The sequence below is a fragment of the Mesitornis unicolor genome, unplaced genomic scaffold, assembly GCF_000695765.1.
Source record: "Mesitornis unicolor isolate BGI_N332 unplaced genomic scaffold, ASM69576v1 scaffold37702, whole genome shotgun sequence".
NCBI lineage: Eukaryota > Metazoa > Chordata > Aves > Mesitornithiformes > Mesitornithidae > Mesitornis > Mesitornis unicolor.
In genome coordinates, this window is record NW_010169185.1 from 1 (window position 1) to 24790 (window position 24790).

Sequence of the window (24790 nt, forward strand, 5' to 3'; positions counted from 1 at the left end):
AGAAACCTGCAACATAAACAAATGGTTTTTTTAAATTTTTTAGCTAACTGAATCTCCTACCAGTCTATGTTGTGCATCTCAGTTCTGCAAGCTCCATTTGGTTTGTGTTGAGTCTTTGCATGAGAGCTTTGAAGGAGTGAAGAGTTGGTGGATTTCAAGCAGTACAGTGGTCCTTGCTCCCGTTTTAGCCATGTTTTATGCATTTATAATGTGATTAGAACTTAAATGTTAACAGTGTGTCTGTTATCTCCAAGATCATCAGCAACGTCCCAGCAGATAGCTTAGTCCGTACAGAGCGTCCTCCCAACAAGGAGATCCTGAGGTACTTCATCCGTCACAACGCACTCCGGGCTGGCACATGTGAGAATGCCCCATGGGTAGTGGAAGATGAGTTAGTGAAGAAATATTCTCTTCCCAGTAAATTTAGTGACTTCTTGCTTGACCCACATAAGGTAAGAGTTTCCAAAAGTATCTGCTTTTCTTTTTCACCCATTCCTCACCCTTAGACAGTCTTGGCAGAGACTTCAGTGTGCACTTTTTGTGCTCCTGAGCTTACATCAACTTAGATGCAAAACAGGAGGGTCTGCTCTTTTGAAGGTTGACCCTCTGCCGAGGTGACACAGCTTGTATGTCTGAAACAGTGGTCTGCTTTGAAAATTTGAGGTATAACTGCCTTTTCTTACTTTTTTTTTTTCCCGCAATAGTTTGTGTTACTTGTCTACAAGTAAAGACATGATTTCCTGGTGGAAAAAGCTGTAGTACTTACCTGGTAATGTCAGTTACTGGGCCCTTCTCATGGTTGCAGTGCAAGAGCTGGATGTCTTTGACTTTGTGATACTTGGTTCTTGTATGGTACTGGATTGACTGATGGCAGATACCACAAATTTTGTACTGAATACTCTTTAAGTAGTTGGGATGGGGGGGGTTCTTCCAACTCTTTGTAATGACCAACCAAACATACTCTTAACGGAGTAGATGCCATATCATGAAATCTGCTGTTTTAGAATCCATCTTTGGGTGTAGGATGCACTATTTTGTTCATTTAGTAAACTCACTTTTTCATGATCCCAGTCTGTCAAGTTTTGTTTGAAAACTAAGAAGAGAAATATTTGATATTCCTTTTTTCTTATCAGGAGTAAAACACCCTTTTCTAGTAAGCTTCTGTGGGCTTCTGAACACTTTTAAATTTGATTAAAGGGGAAAAAAATTCTTCATATTTGAGCTGTTTCCCCTTTCTGTAGTATTTGGGGTCATTGCCTTAATAGAAATTACAACGTTTGGTGGTGTACAAATTCTTTTATTCAGTGCACTGATGGCTGGAGGTGTACCCTTAGTATAAGGAAAAAGACACAACTGTGGCATCTTTGCTTTGGCTTGCACAAGTCCTCGGCTTGATGTTTAGGGATGGCGCTTTCCATAATGTGTTTCCCACTTGGCATAAGGATTGGATTTATGTTGAGTTTTTAAGTCTTGAGAAGTGGCTGGAGAATTTATTCATCCAGAGTTAGCTTTCTGACAAAACAACTTTGTATAATTTGGATATACAGTATAAGCTGTAGATCTGATACTTGTGAATTTGTAATTGCCACAATTCGTATCAGTGCTGATTTCGACTTACTTCAACACAGAATTTTTGTAGAACAGAAGTTATGCAGATGCTGGATTTGGTGATTGTGCAATCTTCACTAAAAAATTTCTCTAATGGGCTAATGAGGGCTCTTAAACTGAAGACTTCAAGAGCGAGCATCCACGAGCCAGAAAATCTGGGTATTCCTGTGGCAGTCTTCACTTCGTGTGTGTCCGTAAATAAATGCTGCTTAAATGCTTGCACCTTGTGCTGTGCTTACCACTGTGGAATTTTTTTATTGCTAAAGAATCTCAAATCTTCAGGCCCTGTTTTCTGGTAATTTAATCTGTAACCTAAAGGTTATGCTCTTGTATTTTATTTTTTGCTTTTTGAAATATATTAGTATTCTGGGTGCGTCCTGAAGCTGAATTTGAAATGCTGAGGTGGTCCTGAAGTCAAGTCTCTTTGGCTGTAGGTTAAACTGTTGTGTGCTAATAGTATGCTGTCAGGTAGGCTATTTCAGCAGCTTAAAAAGTCAGATGTTCAATGCCATTATTTCAGCTTGAATCCTGTCTCACCTTTGTTCCAGATGCTTTCAGGCAGTTCAGAAACCAGTCTCTGCACTCCTGTCACCCATCACTTCTGTGCTCCTTCAGTTTTCTGCTGGGTGACGTCCAGGGCTAAGCCCTACCTGTCGCACTATGAGATCTCTGAGCAGAGGAATAGCTTTTGAGATTAATGTCAGCATTTTCCAGGCAAACGCCTCCCTGCAACCATCTAAGTAGAAACAAAGGGGTTTTGTGTAATGTAGTAGGAAACATTTAAAATGCTATTAAATTACACTATTAAAATACTATTAAATTATACTATTAAAAAATAGTGTAATTTTGTAACGTTGAATGTGAACTTTCTGGAGTGAGCTAGTGACCTCAGAACCAATGTAGTGACTACGGTGCAGAATATTGAAAGTTATTGCAGAAGCCTGTTACGCTTTACATATTGAGTACTCCTTTTTCATTGGAAAAATGCATTAGAAATAAACGTAGGCAAAACTAATTGACAGAAAAGGATCTAGATAACCTTTATTTACCGTTATTAATATAAAATAATATTTTAATTTTAGTATATGACTCTCAACCCCTCGACCAAGAGGAAGAATTCTCGATCACCTGACAGAAAGCCTTCGAAGAAATCCAGAGCTGATGGATCGTCCCTGGGCCAGCCGCTGAGTCCTACTCTGTGGTGCCATGTGCATTTGGAGAAATCTATTATTAGTTCTCCACTGAAGGTGAAAAACTCTAAGAATTCAAAATGCCCTAAAGAGGAGCTGGAAGAGATGATGAAAATCATGTCACCTGCTAAACTTGGTTCTAACTTTCACATTCCAAAGAGGAGCCAACTGGGGAAGGGCAGCAACAAATCCTTGGACAAAAAGCAAAGAGGTAAAAGGGTTCTAAATGGGCAGAAGTCATCAGGGAAATCAAAGTCTCCTAGGAAAGGCTTGAAGACCCCCAAGATGAAAATGAAACAAATGACACTACTGGATATGGCTAAAGGTACCACAAAGGTGTCCAGGACTCCCAGAAATTCTGGAGGCACCCCAAGGTCTTCCAGCAAACCCCAGAAACATCTGCCTCCTGCAGCACTCCATCTCATTGCCTACTACAAAGAAAACAAAGACAGAGAAGACAAAAAAAGTGCTCTTTCCTGCATCATCTCCAAAACAGCTAGGTTACTCTCGAATGAGGACCGAGCCCGTCTCCCTGAGGATTTGCGAGGGTTAGTACAGAAACGCTATGAGCTTCTAGAGCACAGGAAGAAATGGGCCACCATGACAGAGGAGCAGCGAAAGGAGTACATGAAGAAGAAGAGGGAGAAGCTGAAAGAGAAACTGAAAGAGAGAGCAAAGGAGCGAAAGGAGAAGGAGATGAAGGAAAGACTGGAAAAACAGAAAAGATATGAGGACCAAGATCTTAAAGGGAAGACCTTGCCTACTTTTAAACTGGTTGATACTCCAGAAGGACTTCCTAATACGCTCTTTGGGGATGTCGCCATGGTGGTGGAGTTCCTGAGCTGTTACTCAGGGTTATTGATGCCAGATGCTCAATATCCCATTACAGCAGTTTCCCTGATGGAAGCACTTTGTGCAGAAAAAGGAGGCTTCCTTTATTTGAACCGAGTCCTGGTCATTCTCTTGCAGACCCTGCTGCAAGATGAAATTGCTGAAGATTATGCTGAGTTGGGAATGAAGCTTTCTGAAATACCACTTACTTTGCATTCTGCTTCTGAGTTGGTTCGCCTATGCCTACGCAAGTCAGATGTGCAAGAGGAAAGCGAGGTCTCGGATAATGTAGATGAGAGCAAGGATTCAGCAGCTTTTGAGGATAATGAAGTACAAGATGAGTTTTTGGAGAAACTGGAGACATCAGAGTTCTTTGAGTTGACTCCTGAAGAGAAACTGCGGATACTGGGAGCACTGTGCCACCGGATTCTGATGACGTACTCAGTGCAGGACCACGTGGAGGCCAAGCAGCAGACGTCAGCTGAGCTGTGGAAGGAGCGCCTGGCTCTCTTGAAGGAAGAAAATGACAAGAAGAGAGCAGAAAAACAGAAGCGAAAAGAAATGGTGGCCAAGAACAAGGAGAACGGGAAAGATGAAAATATGATGGGAAGAAACGACAAGAAAAAAACCGAGATGATGAAAGTAGAGCACCGGGTAGAAATAGAAGCTGATGATATGATCAGTGCTGTGAAAAGCAGGCGCCTTCTTGCCATCCAAGCAAAGAAAGAGAGAGAGCAGCAAGAAATACAAATGAGAGGTAAGAAAATTACCAGGAGAGTAGAGCATTTGTGTGTTGTGAAGTAGAGGGGAATACGTTAATGGCAAAAGCATTGCCTGGTTTTAAAGGGTTTCCTCACTGGAGAAGTAGAATTGATCTGCTATGGTTCCTATGGCAGCTCAAGATCTGGAATGTTAAGAAAAAGCGGTGACTGCTTCTAGACTTTTATCTGTGGGCGTCTTTGTTCAGTACCTTTCTGATTCTGTCAGGCTCAGGAAGCTTGGAGAACAGAAAAATCTGTTTTGGGGACAGAAAGCAAAAATATATTTGTCTGCATTCAAACATCTTCTGGCTGTTACATACAGAGGAGATGTTTCCCAAAGCACTGCTGGCCTTGCTGCTGTGCATATTGCCAGGTTGATGCTCACAGCCCTTCTCCCAGATAAAGACTTGGGCAATAAATATCAGTGTTCTGTTCCTCACTTTGAATAATTGGTTATGAAATGGTATAAATATAAACTGTCCACTCAAACCTCTGTAAATCACGAAATACCAAGCCTTGTATGCCTCTGTGTAAGTAGTGCTTTTTCCAAAGAAGTATGGAGTATGAAGAGCAAAATACTTTGAAATTACACTTCAGGGATTTTTTTAGTTGTAATGTGGGTACTGGGCAGATGGAAGTGGACAGCATCCCTCCTGAAACAGCTGAAGGACAAGCATCCTGCGTGGTGCCTCCCTTATGTGTCATAGCTGGAGCTGGGGAGTATCTGTTCTGGGAGACCAAGAGTAGGTAAATACCATGGAGTACCCTGGGGGCCCTGCGGAAGTAGCCTAGATACAACCATGCATTGAAAGTAAATAGACCTTTCAGATCTCCTGTTAAGAGCTGCGAGTCTCAGAAGTATCAAAAAGTATCAATCTGGAGTGCTGTCCTACATATCCAGAAAAACGAAATAGCAAGTGTCTAATGTGCTGTAGCTGAGTGGCCTCTTGGCCCCAGTGCTTTTTGTGTTCCAGTTGTTTGACAGCAAGTTCAAGTGCATGGTAAGATTTTACTGCAACATTAAATAAAGTTTGGATGCTACTTCTTGGGATACTTCTTGTTCTTACTTAGTGGTTCGTACTAGTTATATATGAGGAAAAGCAAGATTACATTGACAAAGATAAAAATGTTTGGCTTGTGTACTGAGGAAGTTTAACTCAGTCGTTTGGACTCCACAAAGAAAACTGAGTCTGTCTGACAGGGAAGGAAGGATTAAGCCTTTTATTAAGGTTTAAATTCATCTTGTTTCCTTTCCACATAACAAACTCCAACATTTCAGGTATCTGAGGCTTCTTCCACCTGTTAAAGCAGTTGCTACCAGACATAAAGGTACCCTCAAAGTAGCAAAGATCTCGGTGATGGTGTGGGAGCTGGGCTGCAGAGTTAGCACCTCAGTGCTGATCTGTTCAGGTCTGCAGACGTGGGGGCTGGTGTGGTTTCAGTATGTGAAAAACAGTTCCAGGTAACCGCAATGAGAACTGCATCAGTGTGCTCCTACTGTCACACGGGCTTTCTGTGGGTTTTTTCAGCACGTTTGCTTTCACACCACTTCACTTGCATTTGCTTTTAATGATGTTAGTACCTCTGGGGAAGTAAAAGAGTAGCTGCTGGCAATACACCTATTGTGTTTTGTCAGCAACTGCTCTTTGACATATATCTGTATTATATATATATAGATATATATATCATAGCCAGAGGTTTCTTTTTCACTGGTAAAATCTGTAACACTGGGAGCACAAGCCTCTTTCAAGTTAAACTTATCAGGATTGCAGCCAGTGCTCCAAGTTGGCCTCAGCTTAAAAGAGAACCCAGTGTAAGAAAGCATAAGTGTGTATGTCTTTTCTTCTTTCTTGACTTCTTTTGAAGTCAATACAGAACTTCCTGTTGAGATAACATGGTTACTATCTGTGTTTTTGTGATACTGAAAGGCAAGTCACTTCCATTTCTGTGTCACTGCAGCACTTACTAATTGTTCTTTGCCTTATTGCTCCATGAAGCAATAGCTGTCCTGCAGTCTTTTGGAAGAAAATGGAGAGCTGGAAGCTTGTCCAACTAATGAAGCCTACTAGAGAGGAAAATACCAACCAAGATGAGCATGGCAGCACAATTGAAAATAAGATGCAGGGAGGAACCCTTTAGTTTGGTGTCTTTGTTCTCATTTTGTTTTAACAGTTTTGGCATATGAATAAATTTAAATTTCTGTTCTTTGCTTGCATCTTCCTTACTCTGGCACTCGATGGTGTCTGCTGCAACTGACTTTTACAGTTGGATGGGACAAAAAATCCCTGTCTCATGAGTGCCCACGATGTCCCGTGTTGTAAGCACTGAAGAGTTTGCTGGCAGTGGGGCTCGTTTTGGTTGGAGTCTTGGCTCTTGAGAGGAGGGTCCTGAGGAGGAGGGATGTGTACCTTGTGCTAGCATCAGGTGACAGCAGCAAGACTCGAAGTTATGGCCTCTGACTCCTTGTAGTGGAAGGTGAGAGTGGTGCTTCCTATAGTATGAGTCTCCTGATGTGGTTTAAAGCTCACATTTAGGTGACACGAGACATTTGGCATGGTGAGAGTGGGTGTCACTGCTTGTTCTGATTTTCAGTACTGCTTTAGCCTGGCAGGTGTGGATTAACAAGACAATGTTGCCATGCTGCAATTACTGTAAGTTTTTGTATTTATATTGTTATATAAAAGGTGATATATCGAGTTGGTGTAACGAATATAAGGGTATATTTTTCAGCATGTCTCCTCTAATCAGTCAGGATTGATTACATTGGCAGGACTTCAGAGACTCACCAGGTATTTACTAATCAACTGTTACCAAACTTATCTTGACACAGAAAATGGCTGCAAGAGGCAGAGTAGGTAGTAGCCCTGGGAATAGCCCTAGCAAGAAGTTAACTTTCTCCCTGGGACAGCAGTCAGTATATGATCTCTGTATGCTTGCTTTTACCTGCTCCACTCCACCTCACCCCTTCCATGCGGCCTCCTTCCATCTGCTTCAAACCCTTTTTTGTGCTGCATAGGTAAGTTTTCATTTCTTCATCTTTATTTTTTCCTCAGGTTTTCTCAGGGCACAGAAGCGTGCTGCCCATAGCCTTTTGTGCAAGTTGTGAAGGGGTGATGTTTTTGTTAAACGCATCAGGCTCTGAGCCAGTGTGACTCCATTCACTCTTTTCCTTTTTGTTCAGGCAGTTTTGGATGAAAATTTACCTAATCTTCAGAGATGGGCAAAAGTCTAGAGAGACTCTTGCACCATCATGAGAAGCATAAATCCTGTTGACCTTAATGTTGTTTCTCATGGCAGAAGTCTTACTCCTTACCTAGACACATGAAATGACATATTTTATACTGTAAGACTCTTGCCAAGGAGCCTGCGATGCCAGGATTTTCCTCTCTTTTTTTTCAATAGCCGTGGTATTGAGATCTACTGAAATTCTAATACTGTCATGAGTGGGAAACCTGAGGTTTCTGTTTTAATGCTCTTCCATACCATAGTGTATATGGGGAAGCATGAGGTGTTGGGAGATGTGGCTTGTGACTGTTGTGAGACATTTGTGCCTGGAAGAGGCCTTTTCTGCCAGATCTGCTCTTCCAGTAGGTGAGGTTGTGGGGAGAGCATTCTCCATAGCTGCAGCTGTGGAAGTGCAGGTGTCCATTAGCCATGGTAATTGAGCTGGCCAGAGCAGAAGTCTTTGTCTTATGTTGAGGTGTAGTTAAAAGATCTTTGACCCTGTTGTTATATGGGATTGCACAGCAATGGATGCCACTTTGTTGCTCTAGAATGAGAAATAACAATGAGGACTAATTTCTCCAGACTGGTTTTATCCAGCCTTTCCTCTTTCCTCAGCCCAGTTCATCCTTATGCCTTGACTTCTTAATAGTTCTTGAGGTTTTTCTAGAGTAGTGGGTGGAAAGTAAGATAAAGAGGGCATGGCTGTGCTAAAAGAATATTAACTAAATTCGTCTATAATTTACTTTTTTTTTACCCCCATGATGTAGTAAAATAAAGGAGAATATTGATGTCTGAATACAGTGGAAGAAAACTAATACTTCTCTGTGCTAATTCCAACAGTGAGAATGGAGAAAGAAGCAGAGGAAGAAAGAATCCGGAAGCATAAAGCTGCAGCTGAGAAAACCTTCCAGGATGGAATTGCCAAAGCAAAGCTGGTTATGCGCAGGACCCCAGTTGGCACCGATCGTAACCATAACAGGTAGGAAAGGAAATGATGCTGACCTGCCAGCACTCCCCTCCAAGAGGAGCTGTATCAGATGGCAGCCTCCAAGAAGGGATATGGAGGGTGCTGAGAAGACTGCCTTTGCACTGGACTGCGGAGAAGAGCAACAGTGACATTTTTTGTGTCTAGAGTTCAATGGTTTCACTGGCTTCCATGGCCAGCTTTTGGAGGCTGTCCTGCAGAGGTCAGGATCCAGTAGCGAGTGAAGCTTCAAGGGCTTACACCAGTGCTCAGCACCCTAATTGCCATCTTATTTTTTTTTTCCCATGTTTCTTGCACAGGAATGCACTTAGAATGGATTCTGATAAAAGCTATTCATATTTCTCAACTGTGTGAATATAAAAATAGATGTGTATTCAGTTTTTATTGAGTCGGGCACACAGATGCTTCTGCCCTCTAGGCAAATAAAGGTAGATGTGTGTAAGTAGCTATAGGAGGAGACAGGTACCTGTTAACGTGTTTGTTTCATACAGGTATTGGCTGTTTTCAGATGAGGTTCCTGGCTTGTTCATTGAGAAAGGCTGGGTACATGACAGTATAGACTACAGATTCATTCTTCCCCATCAGAAAAAAGAAGATTTTAAAAAAGACTACAGCCTGGGAGGTATGATCAGCCTGCTTCTCTGTGGTATTTCCTTTGTTGCTGTCTGACTGTTAGAATGGATGCGTGAATGTGAGAGCACTATCTGGTCTTTGTGTTTTTCTGAGGGTACTCTGATTTGAGCCTTTAAACTTTAGAAGCCTGCACACAGGAGCATGCTGCTTATGATGATGTCCCTCCTGCTGCTGCAGGTCTTGAGTCTGCCTGCAATGTACCACATAAGGACCTTTGGGTACAATCACCTCTTTTGAAAGCAGTGAGGTTGATGTCAGCTGTGAACCTAATCCCTCTGGTTTCCTCTGAACCCGCTGAGTTGCGGCATGCCAGGCTTCTTGGATAAGTAGTCAGTTACAGAGTGAGGGTGTCTGTCACAGCGTGAATGTTCAACCAGTAGCAAGACTCCCAGATTCACCTCTGAAATAGTTTCAAGCAGGACAGTCTTTCACATAACCTAGAGCTTTGCTGATTGAGGCCGTTCTGGCAATCAGCTGGCTTGTGTCCTCTCCACCTGCTGTTCACCTTGTGCTGAATGTGCAGACGAGGTGCAGTGGCTTGGCTGAAGTTCTACTGCGTCCTCTGTAGTTATGCCTGGCTGACTTACAGCCTGGGTGGTGGAGCCTCGCAGATAGAACTTGGACATGCTCAGAAATCAGTCTGTGGGAAGGGAAACTTAGCACTTCTATATGGAAGTAGTTCTTGGTATGGAACAGCATGCTATAATCTGACTCCGGTTCCAGTTTCAGTCCTGATCATTTCTTGCTTTTGAAACATCACAGGTTAACACTTGAGTCCATCCACAACAGTGCTGCCTCCAAGGGGCTGCATTGAGCTAAATCAGAGCCCCCACTGGTTGTTTTTGTCATGGACAATGGGCAGAGTAGACATCTGTAGAAGAATGGAACAGGGCAAACCTAAAGCGTGGTGCTTTATCCAGCATCTAACTTTCCAGCCGTCTGTCTTGATGACTTGTTGAGCTGGAGGTGCAATCTTTCAGTGGCCCTCAGTGGGTATATTTTCTTACATGAACTTTTTCAAAACTTGACCAGCTGTGTTCCTGTACGCTGGCTTGCTTCCAGCTGTATTAATTTCTCAGCTGCTGCCTGTGTATTCACCCAGTTATTGTGCAAGATTTCAGCACGTTCCTTTTGAAAATTAACAAGCAAAGACTTAAGTAAGCAAAGGTTTAAATTCACATCAGACTGTTGTCTAAGGTGCTCAGAAATACATCCTATTCATAACTCACTCAGTTCTAGAAGTACTTTTTTAGTATATATCTACAAAGTGAAACTAGTTTTATGTATTTGGAATAGGAGGGATGCTTTTCTTAATTTTTATGTATGTGCTTTATGATGCAGTAATTTCTTTGAAAACCTGGTATCTTATTTCTGTAAACGCATGTACTGTGAGCTTTAGCAAACTCTAATGCTGAAGTAGTTTTCTGCGAGAAATGTGTTCCTGGCCTAGATGCTGAATGTAAACACCTAACTGAAGATAGGTTAGTTTTTGCAAAATAAAAATGCTTACCAATGAGGAAGGTGAATGAGAATACATTTGAGCTTGTGCTTTTCTTTTACAGAGAAGCGGAAGAGCACAGCCACCGATGGCAGAGTGAGCAAGCTTCACCGCGCTGTGCATGCTGCAGACCTTCCCGCAGAGACCACTGCACCCAAGCAGGGACAGAACTTATGGTAACTTGGGCTTTTATAGCTGCAAAATACTCAAAGCATAGAGGCCAAGGAAACCAGACAGATTTCTTTTAGACAGACTCTACTTTATACTTATTATTCTTTCAGTACTTAACGTTTGGTTTAGTTTTGTAACCCTCCAGGCCTTTGTTACTGATGTTATTACTAGTAGTGAATGGCTGATGGGGCAGCCACTCCAAGAGCCAGTGGAACCATCATAATCAAACTTAAAGCCGGTATAAATTAAGCTGGTAAAATGCTACTTTGATGTATTGCTCTTTAAATACTTTATATACAGAATAACTGTTAATTTAGAAGAATTGCTGTGTGCAATTCTGCGTGGGAAAAAAAATCGGTATTGGTAAGCATTACTATAAAAAAGCAAAACCAGAAAAAGTCTGGGGGAGCAGTGACCTAGCCAAGTGTGTCTGGGTTTTCTTTCATGGCTCATCTCAGCAGACCTGAATTGTGGCACATGGGGTCCTTGAGCACATGAAATGAAAGTCTTCATTGAGATCTTTGGAGACAGCTTATGTCCTGCATGTTCTTGTAGTATGTGAGAAAGGCAAAGTAATCTCCCAGCTCCATTTCAGTGTCTTTTTCCTGGGCTTCACAGCAGACTGTGGTGGTGTCTGCTCTCCTGTAGCACCATATCATGGAATTGATTTTTGTTGCTACTGATAATTATAGCTTAGCAAAGTTATTCTTCCTTGTTGACAGCCTGCTGTCACTTTAAAACTTTCCAGTGCCAAGCAGTAGCCACCAACATGTCTTGTGAATCACATCTAAACACCCTACCTTTGAGCATGTTTGACTGTGACTTGCTACGGTAGTTGGCCTTGCCAATGTCTTTTACCTTTAAAGAAAATCTCCTATGTCAACTGTTGCCCTGTGTGGTAAGGAGTAATCAGCAGTGTTGCTGTGCTAGAAGAGACTACCCACAGCTTGACCTACTAAACTGCCTGTGAAGGATTAAGAAGGCACTGTCCCAAAGCACTTGCTCCTGCAGCTCCCCTATTAGCAGTGAGTGGCTTTTCCTCAGAGTTGTCTGCTGCCAATGCACAGAGTGGGGTTTCTTGGTCTTTGATAAATATCACCAGTTGTGAGCTTAGCTGCAAAGCATAGTTCCACTGCTGCAAGTCAGAACTACTTTACTGAAGATGTTCCTGCTCCCCCACCAGGAACTGTCAGAGACTGAAATTTCTGGATGTCCGGATTCATCTAAACCGTCAGCATTGGGTGCTGACTCTTTGTGTTGCTCTGCCCCTTCCTTTTCATTGCGGTCACAGGAGATAGCAGAGTTTCCTCTGCCTGCCTTCGCTCTGTCCAATATTACAATGGCAAATCTCCACCCCTTTTCAGTCTACTCCTTTGCATATCTTATCACATTGGGGGTCAGTCTCTTCTCCAAATGACAGGATGAGAGGAAATGCCCTCAAGTTGCACCAGGGCAGGGTTAGATTGGATATGGGGAAAAATTTCTTCCCTGAAAGGGTTACCAGGCACTGCAAGGGGCTTCCCAGGGCAGTGGTGGATTCACCATCCCTGGAGGGATTTAACAGACGGAAAGATGAGGTGCTTGGAGATGTGGTTTAGTGATGGACAGGTTATGGTTGAACTCGATGATCTTAAAGGTCTTTTCCAACCTAAAGGTTCTGTTATTCTAAACTGGCAGTCATAGAGGACAGTATGGAAGTTCTCTCTGCGCTTTCTGACTGCCTCTTCTAATGCTTGGTCTTCATTTAACAGAGATGGCGAGATGTGTTCTGGTAGAAGGACAAATTATATGAGAAAAAGAGTAGCTTAAATTAATAGTACATATTGGTATAAACTGAAGAGAGCGTAGAGCCAGGTTGGATGAATTAAGTAACAGAATCCCTGCAACATGTAATTCCAGGCCAAACTTAAACAAGCATAGTATTTGATATTAGTGTTGAATTGCTCAGTCGGGTTGGCAACTGTCAGTGATGTGCTGAGAGAGATCAGAGCAGTTACAAAGATAGGAGTGCTTTGTGGAGCAACCACTCATAGTGCCCAGGAGATGCAGCTCTTTGAACCCACTCCTGTGCGCTCTCAGGACTGAATTATGTTCTGTTACCAAGAGCTGCTTTTGTATGAACTGACTGTAATGTATGATATTGTCCCCTTTTTTTTTAAAAAAAAAGGAAACTAAAAGAATTAAGAAGCTTGCTTTGAAAAGAAAATTTAAAAATATCTTAGTGGCAGCCAAAAGTCTAAAACGCTTTCAGAGATACTGTCGTACAAGTTTCCGTACTAGATGGTCAAAGCAAGTGCTGCCATTTACCTTTGGGGAAAAAAGGTTTGGGGGAACTTGGACACAAACCAGCAGAAATAACAAAACATTCTCAGTATGGTTCACCTCAGGATGAGGAAGCTATTAAAGTTCAGAAAGCCTACTTGAAAGCCGTGGTTTAGTCTAAATGAAAGAAATGAAAAGGATGATAAACCGAAGTACAGACTAAAGGTGAAACAATTTTTTTTTTCCCCTTGTGGAACAATCTTGGTTCACAAGATCTGTTGTTACAGGGTCTGCCTTAGGACAAGAGGGAAGCTCTTCTCTTGAGTGAATAATTGGTTCAGCAAATGCTAGAGGAGAATGGGGAAACCTGAAGAAAAAAATTCTTCTGATGCAGAAAAAAGGATCAGGAAATTAAACCAGCAAATGGCCATTTTGAGATAGAGAGGAAAGTACTGCTTCAGATCGTGCAGCTGCTTTATGCAACTCACTGCTGCCAGCTGCTGTGGATCTTTGGATCTGAACCTGTTCAAAGCACCAGTTGGACAAATCACTGAAAGAGGAGTTCATTGAGGAGTGTTAAGTACAAAGGTTCTTGTCCCGGCATGCAAGGAAGTCCTCAAACCAGCATATGCTAAAATCTGTAGAGACAGGTCAAAGAAGTGTCGCTGCATGCATGCTCTGCCTCTTTGCCACTCAGAAATAAGATACCAGGCTGGGTGGGATGGTGTTTTTTTTTTTTTGCCCTGTCTCTGATCCCACAGTGTCTTTGATTTCTGTCCTTCTTGGTACCTGCTAGGAAAGACTGCTAACAATCACAGCACTTGCTGTTTTTTTTACTGAGATGTCACACCTGTGTGCATTCTTCTGTCAGGCAGGCTGGTGGTGTCAGGATGTCGAGCTAAAGCAATGCAGCTGGGAGATCTAATCCAGGTGTAGGCCTCCGTGGCCTTCAAAGTGAGCAGGGGGTGTGATGGCAGCTTTTCAAAGAAAACATAACCACTTCTACCTTAAGCATTCATTTGTGCTGTCTGCATGACTTTCTCCTAACTGACAGGGCCACCTAAGGCCATTTCTGCAGATGAGCAGTAAGCTGCCTTAGCTGAACAGCTTTTCTTTAAAGCTCTAGAACTGCACAGAGCCAGTTTGCTAAGTACCTGTCTGGCAGCTGTCACCATTTATAGGTAAGCTTCCACAAAAAGACAAGCGACAACCCGAGAGCGGTTGTTTCAGGAGAGAGCCAGCAACCAGAACTTCTCTCTGAGGAAATCCATGTTCCTGTTACTGTGTTTTCCTCTGTGGCCATTACCATTGATTTCTCCAGTCTCAAGGACTCCCATGAGCATAGGTGGTTATGGAAGAGTCTCCTCCTTGGCTGCTTTTTGCACATTGTCCTTGCACATGCTGAGACTACTCTGAAGTCCTTGGATATCTACACCTCCTGTTGTTTGGATACAAGGACTTGTTCAGTTATAACTCAAAATGTGAGCATGTGGTGCATAGGAAGTTTCATTTCTTTGTGTTCTGTTTTTACTCTTGCTATTTGTCTCTTGTTCCTGGTAGTACATCTAACGTGGGATTCAGAGTAGCCTCACAGTGCACGTAGCGCATCTTTAGCCTTACCGTTTCATACTCTGGAGCGATGAGACTTTAAAATCAACACCAAATTAACTCTGTGAATGGTTGTGTTTCACACTCCTGCCACTTTTCTACTTGAGGACAGGAGCTGGTAGGACATAGATAAGGGGAGAAATAGATTCCATACTTCTGCCAAGAACTACAAAAACTGTATCTGATGGAAGCGGTTTCTGCTTTCAGTATTTGTCCCCAAAAATAAGAGGGCCCAGTGTTCTGTCCTAAAAGTGCAGAGTCTGAATCATTGCTCTCATTCGGAATCATAAATGAGGTTAAATTGTAAATAAATCATAAATCCTTCTGTCTTCTCCAGACAGATGGACCAGTTCCGTTTCTTACATTGTGCATCACTGACGTTGATGCTTATAAAGAAAACTGCCTGTTTAAAGCTTGTGGGCACATGGTCCCTGAAAAAGTCTTTTGTCTCTACCATGGTGCTTTGTGAGCTGTGTACATAATGGTCTTTGCTGCAGAACCATGAGTTACTCACAACCATTGCAATATATTAGTACACAGGAGACTTCCTGCTCGTCCTGGTCAGAAAGCAGTGGATTTTTGGAAACAGTGGCATCTCTGCAGAGTAACTCCCGTTGTTCTTCATCTATTAGGAATACACCATGATATGACGGGTCCCCTCAGCAGACAATTTGAGTTAACCATGAGTGGGTGCTGACAGATTCCATTCTACAGATGGAGTTCCCCTGTTTCTACCAACCCTCCAGAGCAGGTACTGATCCTGGGCTCCTCTAGATGTTGTCCTCTTGATTTCTTCATTCCCTAGTCTGCAGTCCAGGTTTTTTACCTTTCTCTGACCCTTGCAGCCTGTAGCCTGACAGCAGGTAGGAGTATTCAGCCTGAGTGAATACCGGGACCTCCTTTTGACTTTATGCTTTGCCGTGTGTCCCTTCTGTTTTGGTTACTGACCAGTCTGCTGGCTCCTGTTGCCAGAAATGTAAGAGAAGAATCGAGGCTATTACTTGGGGATGTGGGAAGCCCTTACCCCAGTCAGGATTGCCCCCTTTCAGATCAGTTTGAAGACCTCCGTCTGGTTGTTACTCTCCCAAAGACATCTTTCCCATCGTTGTGTTATTAAGCTCTGTCAGGCCACGTGAAGGGCACTATTTGCCTTCCCCTGCCTCTTATCAAGACCCACAAGCTCATTTCCTATCTTGCCTCCCCTGTTTGTAATGCCAGCCCTGTCTTGTCACACCCACGATCCCAGCCTTGTGCTGGTTGAGCCCTGGTTGGAGGTGCAGGTGGTTCCTTCAGGCAGTAGGGAGCATGTGTCCTAGGTTGAGAACAAGGAGCTGTGGCTGCACTTCTCTGCAGGGTGTCACCAAACTGACACAGGTACTTCTTTGATATGTTTATATTTTGCACATTTGAGTTCAAGCTAATGTAGCACAGTTCTCTCTCCTAGAAATCTCAGGGCAAATAGGGAAGACTCAAGAACCTGTTGCAGATGTTCTCCCTTCCCTGTCCCGTTTTCCTTTTCACCAGGAATGAAGTTGTGTCAGGGCTTAACCCAGGCTTTCTTCAAAGCATGATACCTGCTGCTTTCTCATGCTGGCCAGCAGCCTGTGTTGTTTTTCCCCAAACCACGTAACACTGGCGAATCCCAGTGCCACACATGCTGGCTGTTTCCAGTGCCCGTTCATTGTTTTACAGTAAGACACAACTGTGCAGGAAATTTCCCCCCTTGGATGTGCAGCATGGGGGAAAGCTCAGCCATGGTCTTCTCCGATATTTTTCCAACTGGGCCCTGTGCTGTGTCGCCAGCAGTGACTGATGTTGTTTCATTGTGACCTAGGTGACCTTCCCAACATGCTGAGAAACAGTTCTCTGTTTGGCATCTGCAGGGCAACTGTTTTGAAACTTAGTTGATGCCGTCCCCGTATTGTGATACATTCTTCGTACTGAAATATGGTTTAGGACCACTCAAAATTTACTCCTAGGATTTGGAAGCAATTTGTTACCAAATATCCTGGAGACATTTCTCTTTATGTAGCAGAATTTCAGTAGATGTAGAAATGCTAGTCCTTGTGGTGATCTGTCTGTAGACCTTCCCATGAATGTAGGAATGCAAATTAGTGGGTGGTATCTATAAGAAAGAGACAGGAGTTATGTTGTTACAGGTTTATGTGAATGTCTGTTGGATCCCACGACCAGCCCTGGGTTGCTCCCATTTTTGAAGTGCCTGTGCCAGGCTCTCGTGGGTGAAGGATATTTGAAGCTGCTCTGTCCTGTTTCTTGTGGGCAGGGTATGCAGAGAGCAGTGGTGGCCAAAAGATCTGTTCTCACTGTGCAAAGTGAGGATGTTGTGCAGGGTTGGGGTGTACTGAAGCAGGTGACTGGCAAGAAAATATTTTTCTTCTGTTTTTGAACAGTCAATTCTATGTTTTATTAGAGTAATCAGTTTAGTACCTGAACGCAAATTGTGAGCCTGTTCCCCTCATATGAATATATTAGAATGCTTAAATATTTTCTTTTCAGATACGATATTTTGTTAAGTATTTCTGCCAGAAAAATAAGCATTGTGAATACTGGTATTCCTAGAGGAGCCAGAACAGCATCTTTCCCAAAAAATCTGAACTTGTGCCCAAGAAGAAAGATTAGATATGGAGTCTTCTCTGTGGCTGGTAAGGATCACACAGTGGTCCTGTGCCGTTGTTTCTACGAAGCTCAGATTGAATCCCTGTACTCATCAGGTGAGGACTTTCCACAGCATCCTAGAACAGAGTTGGGGAAAAAAAAGAGGAAGAGGGCAGAATTTCTGGCTGTCTCAAAGCTGGTTTAAATCTACAACCCAGTCTTAAAAGTTGATCGTAGTCTGGAATTGTGGAGAGGATGCCTTGCGAGAACTCTGCAGAAGTTTTCAGCTGACTGCCGACTGCCACCGCTGTCCTGAAGGACTTCCTGAACAGAAAGGTTTAAAGCTAATGGATATGGTTTTCACATACTGCGATTTGAGCTTTGGAGTTAATGTGGGCTACTTAGAAAGGAGGACTTGTGCCCTTGCAGGGGCATAGGCTCCACTGTCGCATATGTACATCAGCAGTTGTGGTATAAGCTGAGCTATAGCCTTTGTTAATCTGGGGACTTCTCCGGTTAGTGAAAGAAGTTGAAGGCTCTGCAGAAAGAATGATGAAATTGCCATGCTATGCAGTGCATAGCATGTTAATCTTTTCTAGTGCATCTAAAATGACATTCAGATTCCTTAAACTGACTGCAACTTAGTGAATCTAATCCCTGGGGTAGATGACTAAATTCAAATGCCAGTGTTTTAATAAACTTAACGGGGGAAAAGTCTATAAATCAGTTCTGTGTTTATTTTGTTTTTATTTTTCTTACCCTAGAATTGGCTACATGTGGGGACCTTGAAATGAGGCCAGTCTGAGTCAGAATGCTTGTGCCAGTATTTCTGGAAGCGTTTCACCTTGCTCCATGGGGTTGGGATATAGGTTACTTGCCATCCCTGCCTACTGATACTTGTGAACTATTTAGGAGAATAAATTGTCTTGCCGCAGAGATACTTTAGCTGATGTTGGTGCGTGGTTATACCTTTCAGGTTTCTCTGTGACAATCAGAAGGATTTGGATGAGCTGCTAAATTGCCTGCACCCACAGGGAGTAAGAGAGAGCCAGCTGAAGGAGCGCTTGGAGAAAAGGTGAGCCTGCTCATTTTTCTCTGTAAGCCTTCTCAAAGTCAAAGCATATCCTTGTCACAGCAAGGCTTTCCATTCCTTGGGGCAGCATTCTGCACTTTGCTTTGATCATACCTGTGCTGAAGAGGGGAGGAAACTGAGGATGAGAAATTGCTCTTTTCCTTGGACAGTAGCTGCAGTTTCTTGATAAGCAGTGCTCTAAACTGTGAAGAGGTTCTGTCAGTCTTTAAATTGCTCCTTGCAGCTTGGAAACAAAGGCAGTGCTGTTTCACTCACAGAGCCAGGACTACCAGATGCTTTCAGCATCTTTGAAAGAACGCTCTGCGCTGGCGGAACACGTAGATCACTGTTGCTCCTGTGCTCGAACAGCTCGCAAGGCGCTGGCCAGCATGTGTTCAAAGGTTGGTTTTGATTTTCCAGGTATCAGGACATCACGCATTCTATTCATTTGGCTCGGAAACAGAACCTGGGCCTCAAATCCTGTGACGGCAACCAGGAGCTGCTGAACTACCTCCGAAGTGATCTAATTGAGGTTGCAACCCGGCTGCAAAAAGGAGGGCTGGGATATGTTGATGTGACGCCAGAATACGAAGCAAGAGTGAGTGAATAAGCAAAGTAGTGCTGAGCAAGTCAAACATGAGCTGATACTTTCTGGTCTTGAGTCTTTGGTTTCCTCAGACAAGAGGATCAGGGAAATCAGTTTTCTTGTTTGTCCTCTCTTTCTAAACTGTTATTTCAGGATTACCCAGCTGCTGGCTTCAGGTCCTTTTGGTGTAGGTGGGTCATAACTTTGGAGCTAGGTGTCCTGCACAGCTGTTAAATAGTCCTGTTTCCTTCCTCTGGTGGCAGACTTCTTTATGGAGCATTAGCAGAACTTTTTGTAGCTGATTTTTAACTTCTGCATCAAAGCCAGCATGTGTTATTGAGACAACAATTTTCCTTTGTGGAATTGGAGGGGTTTTTTGAGATTTTTGTTGTTTGTTTTTTTTTTTTTTTCTTCAGAAATTCAGACCACTTTAGGCTTGGGGTAGTGACTGTGTCCCAGTTCCAGGGCCTAAAGGATGTTCTGTTCATGGGTATGTCAGCACAAGGAAATTGCTGTGTGGTGAACTGAAGTATGATTTATTTATTTACTTTAAATGCTCTGGCTAGTTCAGCTTAACTCACATGAGCATTACTGGTGCACTGAGTGTCTTTAGGAGGGGATAAATCTGCCTGGTGTGAGTAGAGCCCACACTTCTGCTCCTTTTGCCAAAGGACAACATTGTCTGGCTTGGAATGGTGGAAGCTCTGTTGAAGCTGCATCCTACACCACTGCAGAGACTTTCCTGTGTAGATGAGACCAGTAGTGTTAGGAGGGGAAAAGTAAAGTCATTAAAGGAGTGAAGGAATTGCTTGGTGCTTGGTCATCATGGGTTTGTGTTTTTTTGGGGGGCAGGGTTGGTGTTTTTGTGGTGGTGTTTTTTCAAGGCGTGATGCTTTTTTCTGAACAGTGCTATGTGTGATCATCAGCTACGTATGAGCTCTAGCAGAAGCAGCAGCAATATGCTGATTCCATAACCAAGCATGGTAGATAACAACATTGCATTAAGTATCTTGTGTATCCATCTGCAGGACAGACCCACCTAAAACAGCACAGAGTAATGTCCAACTGTTATGTGCTTGTATGCTCTTCCTAATAGGTATACTCACTGGAGAGCTTGAAGGATTTTGGAGAGTGTGTGATTGCACTCCAGGCTGGTGTTGTTAAGAAGTTTCTGCAAGGTTTCATGGCCCCCAAGCAGAAGAGAAGGAAACATCAAGGAGAGGACTACATTGCCAAGGCTGAGGAGATAGATGAAGACAAGAAAATGGCAGAAGAAGCTAAGGTATTGTTCTCTTCAGGGCTCTGTTTCGATCTTGTAATATAATACAATACATTTAGGGACAATACATTTAGTCAGGTACTAGATCCTGAGCAGCTTCTCCCCATCCCCAGTACTGAGTGTAACGGGTCTGTCATTTATGGGGCCAGGTATTCCCTAGTTATTTTGAATAGTGAAGGTATTGGCAAAATAAAAATCATACCATGGAATCACAGTTAATTTTCTCTCTATGAACAGGAAATGGGTACAGGCAAATATTTATTTATGCAGCTCCTCGCACAAGTTAGGTACTTTAAAAGAAGCATATTGGGGAGTATTTTTAAGTTATATCCAGCAGAGAGGACTAATGGTGGCTTAATGCCTTTGATCCATGAGGAGGAGGAGAGACATGTTGAGATTTTGGTAACTGTGAGGGAGTTAGATTTGGGTAAATATCAGTGTTATGCAAGAAGAGACAAGTCATCGTATGCATGGAGGAGACACCTCTGGAAGATGCCACACTGGATTGCACACAGCTTGTCTGGGCATCAGGGCTAAACCAGATGTGTCTGCAGTAGACGGGTGGTATTGTGAGGCTAAATCAGAGCTCAGAAGGGATGGAGAAGAGCTGTGGAGGAGTTGGTAGGGTCCTGCAAGGCAGTTGAGCTGTACCAGGGTTTCTTCCTAAGAGGGTTACTAGTGCTCGGTGCATGGAGTTGAATGGGTCATTTAGTGACTTGTGCCAGGACTTTTCCCCACTGCCCCCCTTCAGAATGCTCTGCCCTGGTTGATCACTGACTTCAGCAGAAAGAGCAGGATCAGAACTGGATCAACAGAAGCATTTGAAATTCCCAACTTAAAAAGGAAATATGAGATACTTGACTCGTGCTGGGGTGTGGAGTTTTTTGTTGGATTGAGTTTTTTTAAAGCTCCTGTCAGTGTATGCTGAACGGTGGTTGTTTGAACATCAGGTCTTTGCTATGCAGTGGCATTGCCGTGGTAGCAGGATATTTGGATAGGCACTAGAAGTTTTCACATTCCTTGATTATCCTGAAGTACTTAAATTTTGCTAACTTTGAGTCTTCCAGTCTTTAGTGCAGAGGAAATGAAAGCTACCTTACCCTGAAAGCAGTCAGCAGAATACAGAGCTGTAAAAATCGGTTACGTCTGGGACAAAAAGGGCCTGGATCATCACATTTCCCCTGTCTACAGCAGCACCGTATCGTGCCTTACTTGGATGTGTCTTAGAGCTGTAACCATAATGGTTATACCTGTAGAGCATGCTTTATGGGTAACATCAGATTTACTGGAATACCCAAATGGATAATAACTTAGCAGCTCTGTATTTGAACCCTGGTCACTCCTCTAGTACTGCTAAAGCTATATCAGATTTCAACCCCCAACTTTTATTTGCCTGAAAGTGGAACCGTTTTGATCACGAAGGTTTGGTTAGTTTCTCCACTCCACCCTGGAGCATTGCTCTCTTAGTCAATGTCACGGTTATGGAGCGTTGTTTGTTACAGCAAGGCCAGGCTTTGTCCTAGCCATGGCAGAACTTTCAGCTCCAGCAGCCGTGCTAGACCAAGAGCTCTGTGGCTGAAACATCCTGGTTTACGCTTTCTCCTCTGTAAACCAGCTGGAACAGTAGGATTTCTGAATATTGCTAGACTTGTAATCGTAAGTTACTTTGAACTTTTTTTTCCTACTGTTAGACAGGTTGTCTAATGCAGCTGCGTACTTAGCTGTACAGCTCAGCCTTCCAGGTGTGTGGGCACAGATTTCAGGGTTGCCAGTCTGAGTGGGTGGTTGTGCAGATATCCCTCTGGAGCACTGGCTTTTGTGTTGTGCTGATGTGTCTGGAGCATTTAGTTACGCAGTGCAGTGTCTTTATCTGACTCAGTTTTCTAGACATCTCTAGTGGTAGAAGCAACGTTCAGCTTTTTTGTTGGGTTTTTGGGTTGGTTTGGTTTTGTAGTTTGGGTTTTGTTTGGGGTTTTTTTGCCACAGTTTATCTGCAATGAGCTTTCTTTTGCTAAAGCAGAAAACCTTTATAGATGACCTTGAAAGGGCAGCCCAGATCTTAGATATAGTGAGCTGATAGAAAAAAACCTGACTGTTAGGCTTTAAAGACAGATCTCCTGCATAGGCCAAGAGTTACGAAGTCTTTTAGAGCCACAACTGCACTGAGAGTACATAGCAGATGAAATACAGCATGGCCATACTGGAAAAACATACTTAATGGACTTAAAGACTGTACAAGTGAAATTGCAGTCCTGCGTTGTAGTTATGTCTCATTTTGCCTGTGAGAAACAAGTTATGGCTTAATAGGCACCCGTTTGCTGACATAGATGTCTATAGTGAGGGTTCCTGCTGGCTCAGCTGCGTAGCCAGAGATCACACTGCTGAGTGGTGAAAGATTGCAGTGCAGCCCTGGCCTGTGGCTGTTTCTGAAGATCACTCTTCTGCCTCAGCGTTTATGCAAACGTTCTCGTTCCCAGTGGCAGCAGCACTGGGGACTGTCCCAGAATTCGACAGGGAATATGTGACGTCTTTGCAGTGTGACATTGCAACACGAGTGCTTGGACACGGTGGAGAGCGTGGGTAGGATACCCCTGCTGCGTGCTGGTCAGGGCTGTTTGCAAGGGAAACAGCAGGCCCTGGGTGGGGGTCAGGCAGACAAAACCTCAAGGAGCAGCTCCACAACCAAGCAATTGCTTTTGGCTGTTCAGAGGATTTTCTGCCCTCTTGTGATACCAGATGAGAGCCTTTCTAGCTGGAGGTTTGTCCACTTTTATCAAAGTCATTCTGAAGATGGAACATCACTGAGGGCTTCTCCTTTAGTATTGTTGTGGGGTTTTTTTGTTTTCCCTGCTAGATTGCTCCTCTCCAGTCAGGAGGGTATTTGAGTAACTTCTTTTGGTCTCCTGTTTTGCCTAGTTGGCACTCTGAACTCCCTTGATAATGGTGCTGCTCAAATGCCATAGTCTCATGATGCTTGGGAAGCAAGGCTAAAAATCTGTTAAATTCCACAGGCTTGGGGAGAAAAATCTAAGCAGAACTTGCCAACAGCTTTTGCAGATTTATCTTGGCCCAGCAGTTACCCAGTATGTTAACAGCAAAACCCATGGAACGGTTACTTGGAAAATCAATTACACAGTATGTGAAGCACCTCAACAATGTTCTGCAAAGAAATAGCACAGCGCTGTGTAATCTGCAGTAGGCTGCGCAGGTTTCCGTTTGTCTTGAATGTCTCAGGCTCAAGGTTCCACACTATCAATGGCCACAAGGATGTTGGCATTTTAGAACGGTTTGTGTGTTTTTCCAAGCATCTAGTGTACACTGTGCTTCCTGAAAGTCAGTGGGAGGAGAATGTGCAACTCTGCAAAAATCCTGAGTTTTGTTTGGCTCCCGAATTGCTGTCAGCTGCAGAGTTTAGATTTTCCCATCTGACACTTCACTGTTTGTTTTTTCATTCTCCTGGGGTAGAAGAACATTAACTTGAATCCTATTATGTCCCTGTCATGTCTAGGCCATCACCTCATTGTTGTAAAGTAAAGGATTAACGTTGGAGTTGAGCACGCGGTGGCTCTGGATTACTTCTCTGTTCTGGTGCATTTCCGATTTACCCCAACGTTGTTGCTGAACCTCCAGAGCCGAGTGTGAGATTTCACATGTGGCTTTGCTATGTGCAGACTCCAGCAGTTGCCTCGGTGTAAATCTCAGGTTTAATGCTCTCATCCTCGCTCGCAGCTAATTCTGGGATTTCACATGCGCTGAGGTCATCTTGTCTCAGGAAAGCGGCTGGTTTCGTATTTGGGGCTCCGAATGCTCTGCCTGTCAGATCCGATTGTCGCTGATGCCGCAGAGGAGCAGGGGGACCAAGCGTGTGGCAGGTCTTGGTGACGGTGTCCCACCGGCGAGTGCCCACTGGAGGGCAGCACCGGCTGCTCGCAACCACCACGCTCCGGTGGTGGTGCCAGCCATCTCCTCACTTCCACCCCGCGTTTACAGCACTAGATTTCTGCCTTTTATTGTCGTAGCCTGATGATTATTTGGGTTAGACTGTCAGAGCAAGAATTTAGTGAAGTTCACATAGGTTGTTTCAGCCTGGCCGTGAAATGCAAAAGGGCTCTACTGTTACGAACAAACTGTCTGCTCCAGTGAGGCTGGTTACGGATCAACCACAAATAGGACTGCTGAGGCTCTATATAAGGAAAGAAATACAGAGTTGAGCTTTGGTTATAAAGGGCCCCAGCTAAAGGATATAAAGACATCTTCAGACTGTAGCGAGCTGTGTCTTTGTGCTTCGTTGTAAGTTGTTAGGTCTGTCTGCAGGTTGCTTCAGCCATGGAGAAGTGGAAGACAGCAATCCGTGAGGCCCAGACCTTCTCCCGTATGCACGTGCTGCTCGGGATGCTGGATGCCTGTATCAAGTGGGATATGTCGGCAGAGAATGCCCGATGCAAAGTGTGTCGCAAGAAAGGTA

The 24790-nt window shown here is 43.6% G+C and overlaps 1 protein-coding gene across 1 annotated transcript in view; it reads left to right on the forward strand.

Annotated features, from left to right (window-relative positions):
* Nucleotides 1-218: 218 nt before the first annotated feature.
* BAZ1B (bromodomain adjacent to zinc finger domain, 1B) overlaps nucleotides 219-24790 on the forward strand; it is a gene marked incomplete at its 5' end in the record, with an annotated part of 33706 nt that continues 9134 nt past the window's right edge. Inside the window, 9 exons of the mRNA XM_010179276.1 lie at nucleotides 219-452; nucleotides 2691-4386; nucleotides 8456-8594; nucleotides 9092-9222; nucleotides 10796-10907; nucleotides 18365-18463; nucleotides 18881-19058; nucleotides 20143-20328; nucleotides 24640-24787. Coding sequence (XP_010177578.1) covers nucleotides 219-452; nucleotides 2691-4386; nucleotides 8456-8594; nucleotides 9092-9222; nucleotides 10796-10907; nucleotides 18365-18463; nucleotides 18881-19058; nucleotides 20143-20328; nucleotides 24640-24787 — 2923 coding nt within the window. The remainder of the gene's footprint in view (nucleotides 453-2690; nucleotides 4387-8455; nucleotides 8595-9091; nucleotides 9223-10795; nucleotides 10908-18364; nucleotides 18464-18880; nucleotides 19059-20142; nucleotides 20329-24639; nucleotides 24788-24790) is intronic.